Source organism: Ixodes scapularis, unplaced genomic scaffold, assembly GCF_016920785.2.
Source record: "Ixodes scapularis isolate PalLabHiFi unplaced genomic scaffold, ASM1692078v2 PGA_scaffold5__190_contigs__length_132052651, whole genome shotgun sequence".
NCBI lineage: Eukaryota > Metazoa > Arthropoda > Arachnida > Ixodida > Ixodidae > Ixodes > Ixodes scapularis.
The window spans coordinates 69,349,533-69,357,735 of NW_024609880.1; the positions used below are offsets into that span (position 1 = coordinate 69,349,533).

General features: G+C 43.7%; 1 protein-coding gene across 1 annotated transcript; it reads right to left on the reverse strand.

The window, feature by feature from the left end:
- Positions 1 to 2,861: 2,861 nt before the first annotated feature.
- LOC8037456 (5-hydroxytryptamine receptor 2B) lies at positions 2,862 to 4,685 on the reverse strand. The gene has a single exon (XM_042294071.1). It carries the CDS (start codon positions 4,567 to 4,569, stop codon positions 3,334 to 3,336), a length of 1,236 nt encoding a protein of 411 aa, XP_042150005.1. The 5' UTR covers positions 4,570 to 4,685; the 3' UTR covers positions 2,862 to 3,333.
- Between the last annotated feature and the right edge of the window lie 3,518 nt (positions 4,686 to 8,203).

Below are 8,203 nucleotides of genomic sequence, written 5' to 3' on the forward strand. Positions count from 1 at the left end.
AATGACCATCAATCAAGATCATAACTACCCGTGTTCATGGAACTGTCATAGACTAAACAAGAGATGGTGCTCCCTTTCAAGAATAATGATTAAAATAATTTTATAATAACTAGCGATTCCGTGTTGTCGCAAACATGGTGGAGGCGTCAGGTAACAAGAGCGAGCAGCCACGGTAACAAAATCAAGCGCGCGATAAAATAAAACAGAACAAAATAATGCCAGGTACGAACACTAAAAAAATTCGATAGTACACACACATCTAAGTTATACTCTACGAGAACAATGCTGACTTTACATAGCTCGACTGCTCGGAGATTTCAAGAGCGAAAGCCGTGGCAGTCGTGCTTTCTTAGGTACTGCTCATTTTGCTAAGCGCGCTCTTAGGGATAGACGGGATAAGTTTGAAAATAAATCAACGACAACAAAAAGCAGTCCTACCGATGTACAGGAGTAACCTCTCACAATGAGCTGCTCTCGAATATATAAAAGTGTTCAAGCATGCGTGAGAAGAAAGTGAAAAAAAAAAAAAAAACAGAAAAAGATAACATCACGTATGATGCAACGTCAACACAAAGTGTGCGGTTTATTTAGCACATAACGTCTGTTCACAACCCGCTGTGAGGCTTGCTCCATTCCAAAGTGCTTCTCAGCTCCATGAGTGTAAGTGTTTATGGGCAAAGTTAGCGCCATTACGGATGAGATGCACAGCAGGGTATATGGATTCTGGGGATGTCGTTCCACGACAAATCATATCAAACTCCGAAGTAATATTAAAGAGCCACAACCCCCGCAACAATTGCGATTTCGTCCAAATTAAATAAACTCTGGCACAGTTATGACGTAGATACATGTCTCTCGATGGCGCGCAGTGAGGATCTAAATATGCAGTTTTACCCTATTACGTATCATCCATATGTTAGTTTAATGAATTTTAAGTTAACATCACGTTTACTCTTTTGACAGTTTAAGCCGGGAGCAGCTGAATGTTCATATTTAGGGGCATCATTTTGCAGTATTTTCCTTTCTATATTTCGTGTCACCTTATAATGGACTACAGCCTAAACTACGTACGTACTTACAGGTCTAATCACTAGCCATTTAGAAACCGTGCGGTATATGACTCTTGTGTGTGTATCAGTGCCCTCGTCTTGACCCCCTAATACAAATATATATCATGCGATTCCCAACGAACTTATGATTAGAGCTGGCTGCCCTTAGCTTTAGTTGTAGTCCATCGTATGGTCAGACGAAGTATAGGAACTTCAAGACGTACGTTACCCCAATAATCTAGGTACCAGTGATCCGCCTATGTGATTGACGCAACATTGCATTCGAGAAATACGTGGTATTCTCTGGGCGCCATAATCAAGCGCGGCTTTTACAACAACGGTTCACAGTGCATGCTCCGAGCAACCTCAGTAATTTTATTAGAGGACCTACGATCTCGGTGCTGAAAGTGTACACTACGGAAGCGTTGAGAAAGCTCGCACTCAGCAGCAACAGCCTCAACTGTGGCCGCCAGTGAATACCACCTATACTCTGTTTATTCGTAGTGTGCAACGCTGTCAAAGCCACTAACGCGAGCATGTGGCTTGATCTTGTTGATCATTTGCACGCGTTCTAGCGCAAACAAACCATAGATGAAGCCACGCGCTCGCGCCAGTAGTTTTGACAGCGTTGCACTCTAAGTATGAAACAGAGTATATAGGAAGCCGATAGCGTGGCTTAGAACGCCGTCTTCAGTAGCCATATCATATCGTTCTTTTCTAACAAAAAGTGACCCTACGGGTGTGAATGCCAAAACTACGGCCAGTCGTACCGATCCCGGGAGTTTATTTTCTGAGTGGTTGCACCATTAACAATTCGAGGACATAAACATTTTTCTCACCTGAGTTATATTACACAGTACTCAAGTAGTAATGGTACGTAGGTTACCTTCGGTTTTATGCTGGCATTTGCGGACAATACATGCAGAAAATGGTTGAAGGATTGTTGGACACAGCAAAACATTTACAGACTTGAAGATGTTAATCACTTCGGAACGTGCAAAAAACGAATTATTCGCTGATTCGGTCGAACCAGTCTACGGAGGCAACGTTACTGGATATATTCCTGCAACCCTAAATATCACATTTCTAACTTGACCATCTGGGATATACATCCCAGTACTGAACGTGCGGTAGACGAAACAATGGGAAGAGTATCTGTTCGTTTCAAAGAACTGGAACAGTTATGTAGTGACAAGGAGCACAGTCGGGACTGGGAATATGCATCACACGAGCAGTACGGGTTCACAGGTGTATCTTATAAACAGTGCAGTATGCCGTACTTTTAGAAGTATGAAGTCTCTTGAAACAAGAACCATGCTTATTTGGGCTATACTCGGCTACGACTTCAGAAGGTAGCGGCCGAGCTGATAAGAACGTTGTAAGTGTAGATACCTGCTACTTAGTGAAGGTTGGTTTGTACACGTAAAGGATAAAGATACGAGAAGGCAGAGCATAAACAGTGTATAGTATATCTATGTATGCACATTATATGTTCTTCAGAAACGAGGAATCTGTGGAATAATGTGAGCTTAATCAAGAAAAAATAGTGATGGCACCAGCGCTTTCATCATTAATGTTTCCTTGTCTTTACAATATAATACTTTTAGTTTATCTCACTTGTAGATCAACGCTCAAACAATTGAGCCTTGGAAATTCTAAATCATTATACCTGAAAAACCTCTGCAAGGTAGACGAGACAGTGCGTCTGAAAAAGAAAGAATTTACTCAAAGAATGTTTAGTCAAAATAAGGATAATTGTAGTTTAGTTCTAATCAACACACAACGTTCGCCCCGCTAGCAAAGGCGCTTATCTTGAAACATTCACAGGGACGTTGAGCCCCAAGCATCCTTCTGAATTTTCATAAAGCGAACGCCTCTGCTAGCCTCTGCTATATAAGACAAAACAATGCCAGCAAAATGAAGCCGTGGCTCACTACTCTTAATAGTTCATAGATAAGTTTTGCATTTCTTCATATTTCCATAAAACGAGAAAATGTTAGAAAAGTCAGTACTGCTTCAACCATACCTTAAACATGCAAACGGAGTCCCCACGTTTGTATGTTAAAGATTGGTAACAGCTAAACCGACATTTCTGACATTTATCATGCTTGTTCAGGGCATCGATTCTAAAACAAAAAAGAGGATTGAGGTTTCATTTCAAAACATAATTTCAAAATATGCTACAATATAACTATTACTACATCTGAGTAACAATTCAGACCATCTCTAACTCTGGGTTGACGCTCGTGCGCCGCACCGTGGCGCTCGCCGAGGCTCCCTGCTGTCACCTGAAGGTCGGCTTCTTGCCGCACAGAATCCGGCTGAAAGCATTCCTGAAATCTGGACTGAAGATGGTGTAAATTATAGGGTTAATCATAGAGTTGGCGTAGCCTAGCCATAGAAAAAAGCTGAACAACAGCTTGCCCGGGTCACATGCCTCGCACAGCGCCATCACAAGCGCCATCATAAAGAAGGGCAACCAGCACATCACAAACACTCCCGTGATAATGGCCACCGTCTTGGCCGCCTTTCGTTCCCTGCGTGACTCAATGGACTCCTCGACATGCTTCTTCTCCCTCTTCGTGAGCACAAGGAGCCGTCCGATGCCGCCGTGAACCGCTTTCATGCCGTTGCTTGGTGGCTGGTTGCCCGAGTTCAGAGTTCCGTGATGCGGTGTGCTTTCGTTCGAAGGCGGCGCTGAAGATGTGGAAGGTTCCTTGTGCACTATAAGCACCGCCTTGGCACCAGGCTTGTGCCGGATCCGTTGTCGGGCCACTTTGAATATCCGCCAGTATAGCAGAAGAATCATTATAAGAGGAACGTAGAAGCTGGAGCACGTGGCGAATACTTGGTACGCAGCGTCCTGGCTCACCAGGCACTTCTTCTCGTTGAGAACACGACTGTGCGAGTCCTTGTCCTTCCAGCCGAAGATCGGTGCTATGGACACCACGAAAGAGACACTCCACACTAGGAAGATCATGCTACCCACCTTCCGGACGTCACGTTGGCGCATATAGTCCATGCACGTGACCGCCCAGTAGCGGTCCACGGCAATGGCGAGGAGGTGTAGGATTGACGCCGTGCAGCACAGCACGTCGCAACATGTCCATACGTCGCAGAGCTCCGGCGCGAGCACCCACTCTTGAGTCACCTCGTACACCGCCCCAAGAGGCATCACCAGACACGCGACCATCAGGTCTGCCACGGCAAGGGAAAGCACCAGGTAGTTGCTAACTGTCCGAAGGTTGCGTTCCATCAGAATGGCCGCGATGACGAAGATGTTGCCAATGACGGTTGCCACGATGACGAGGCTTAAGAGAATGGATACCGTCACAACCACCACGAGGTTCTCGTGCCAGGAAAGGCTGGAGTTGCCGATGCTTGAGTTGGTGCAGGACTCCTGGGCGGAGCTCCAGTTGTCCTGTCTTGAGGCGTCTGCTTCGTTGATGACACTGGCGTAGTGGGGGTTGGCTCCCGCCATGTCTGGCCAGAGCGTAGTGAGCCTCGAATCACCGTTCATACCGCGTCAGCAGGCGTCATTATGGTCGGGTTGCCATCTTCAATCGTATTCGAGTTTTCGACATTCTGTCCGTTCGCACCGATCGCTGCGTAGCTTGTGGAAAGGAACTGACTGGACGATGACTTTCAGCCATATCAAGGAACGCAGTAGCCTCAACTGCAATAGAGAGAGAGAAAGAGATCACTGTCCACATCCTCTACGAGCTATATACTCTGGCTGGTAGTTAGATATTTGCAGCTTTATTTGACCATCACGTTACCTGTAGAGGAGAGCGCAAACAATAATTTGTTTAGTCGTTGGAGGAGCACAGAAGGGCATTAAAAATTAGATCTAAACAATTCTGAAGATATTGTTCAATGAATGTTAGAAATACTGATTAAAGAGCGCGACAGGACAACGGACACAGAAGGAGACAGACAAAGCGCTACTTACAACTGAACTTTATTTCCGCTGCAGCTCAGTATATATTACCGTTGTCCGGTCGCGCCTTTTAATCATTATGAAGCACCAACTTGCCCAACTTTCTACCCTCGTTAAAAATAAATTTTTATATACACGCGCTGTATCTGACAATACTTTTGAGGGTCAAAACTTATCTATTTGTTTAATTTTATTTTATCTAAAACAAAGAATGCATGACTGCATAATGCATAATGTGCTTTTGCTGTCCTAGCTTGTTTATTATCTCATGAAGAGGGCCAGCTTGAAAGTATAAACATGCACAACAAGGGAACGGTGAAGAAAGACGCATATTCCGCAAAGTGCTAGTAGTTTCCTCTTGGTTCAACTAGAATAAAATGTTGTCAATATAGACATATAAAAATAACTAGAGTATCGTATCCCTTAAGATATTACCTCCTGCATGAGCTACGTGTGCCCATACTCCCATTTATGAACCTATCCCTCTGAAGAATCCACGATTTTCTTTTCATAGAGATGCTTGATACGATGACATAGCGCTGTTCAGTTAGTTTGACGTAGCCTAGCCCCATCCCTCAGCGTTGCACTTCAGAGGCTATCCAATGTCTGGCAATAGCCCATAACTAATCAAATCCTGTTCACTTTCTTCTTTTTCATAATTAAACGTATTCACAGTAATTTGATAGCAAGTCACCTAATTGACTCGATTTTAACGCCAAGCGTCTGTTGATGTATTTTTCAACGCGTATTTTTCCCAAATTCCAAAACAGAAATTGTGTCCAGTTTAGCCCGCGCTCATTTCTAATGAACTGGCTTCCAACTTCAAGTGCGCAGGCTTTCTTAGTCCAGGTGGTGCTACTCCTGGGAGCATTAATTTGATAAAAAGTAATAAGAAAAAAACAGAGCTCAAAAAGATTTGACTTTGCGGCATTGCCGCATCCCTCGAATTATTCGTCAGTGTATATTACTGGCCTCTCACATCTGAATATGCAGCATTACGCGACGCAGAATTTTTCCTTGACACAAGACTAGATATTTCTCCTGGTCAAATAAACTTACGCGAGAACTATTACAGCGAACGATCACGCGACAAACCGGTATATAGTCCGGACCAAGTAGAATAGAATAAATTTAACAATATTTTTTTTGTGTTCCTTAAACAACATCTGAAGTTTAATTAACCATGAACAATTTGACCTAAGGTGTCAGTAAAGCCTTGTTCCCATTCCTCTGCACAGCACTTCACAGCCAAAAGGTAAAGGGTTCTTTTCCCCCATAAACGTTTTCGTGGAACGAAAAAGAAAAAACAAGATCATCAAAGGTGGAAGTGCACCATGATGAAAATTGTACTCACCAATTGCGTGAAAATTTCTTTTTGGCAATTCAGATCCACGAACGTCTCACGGATGATCGGGCATGTCGCTTGCTCTCTCGTATACCCTGCAACATAGAACGAAAAAGCAACCACACCTTAGTCTCTTCATATATTGTAATCTCGATCATAATTAAGTCAACAAATATCATATTTGCGCGTTTACGCAGCTGAGTGCTGCACATGACCACGTGCAATCGCTGGTAAGCTACATACAGCAGAAACTCTTGAACGCTTTACCTCCAATGACTGAACGTTGCGGTAGCGTTCAGTACCTGTACTTTAAAAGTGATCCTATACCTCTCTTCAGATAAAACCCTCGTGATATCAATCCCGGCGATTTCCAGACCATTCGAGTGAGTGAAGAGACAGTGATTATGGTTTGAAATCGAAAACGAGAACTGTACAGAGTCAATAATCTTGAAATTTTGCATGCTTAAATGTGTAGTCACTAACTGAGCCTTGTTTTTTTGATGATATAGTCTGATATTTTATCCAACCGCCAGCCTGGCAACCCCACTCAAGCAGCCTCGCAATTACGAGCATCACGTTAATTCCCTGACAACTCATGCTCCGCTATAATGTGCCGTTTTTCCTCGAGCCCAAACACAGCTTCAAGCGAGAAACGCTGAGAAAACGTGTTTCTTGTTTGTTTTTCAAGACATTATGTGCACAGTGATAACAGAGAACCTGTCAAAATCTTCCAACCGATACCTCGGTACTTGGAGGGGACACTCTAGCTAGAATGTACGCTATGGAACACTTGCCAACCAAAGCCCGCTAAGTTCCACCAGTCTGTGGAAGTATCCTAGTAGAATGTCACGGTCCCTACGTCTCTGTCGGTATGTCACAAAGTAATGTATTGATCTACATTTCATCGTTTTGAAAGACTATTATACCAGCATACTTTTACAAAATCAAGGAAGTGCTGGGCAGATACTTTGTGAATGCAGCTTATATATTCATACACAAGTTACGAATGTACCAGAGGCTCCGCCCACGTCCTTATTACAGCCAGCCAATATTCCTCCGTGATATGCTAGTAGTCTGCCACCAAGGCACAAGGCACACGTCGCACTCAGGGCAATGGGGATTGGTGCATACTATTCGCCCTAAAAAACAAAACAAAAAAACTTTAGGCCTAGCAATTATGTACTCCCCTTTCTGGCACCCTGCGCTGCGCCAATTTTGTTTTTTTTTCCACAAACCTCCATGTCACGGATCTTGTATCAGCTACCGCTTTTCCTGGTTTATCCACGGAGAGATCCGATGCTGTGGCTCGTACGTGGTGGTACTATTTGCCCTATTGTTACCCTTTATCCAACTACAGATAATAACACAAGCAACGATTTTGGCATCCTCCTTTACTTTTCTCATTAGAAAAAAAAATAGGAGAAGCGGCTTTAGAGGAGGTCAAAGATTACTATTTTCGCGAATAAATATATACAAAGCAATAGTTTTGCGCGACAGAGGTTACCGCGAAAGTTTTCAACTGGTTGGTTTTGGCAAACAATGAGACATGTTCAAAGTTTGCATGTCCGACAGATGGATTTTTCGAGTCACCGAGGCGCAGTGTTCAGAAACCTAGAAGAAAAATATAATCGAAAATAATCGTGAAAACTTAAAATAAAAACCCTCCGAAAACACACCGCCCGAGAGGCGCACTCAAGGGCTCATAAATATGATAATTTTACACCCGCGGAAAAAAAAATGGTAACACACGTGTTTGCACACAAGAGCACGTACGTGGCACAAGGGCGAAATAATGCCCCGAAAGAATGGGGAAGTAGAAGACAAGAGCGTTCGCCGGACGACCCGGAGCTAATTTCATTTGGCACGGAA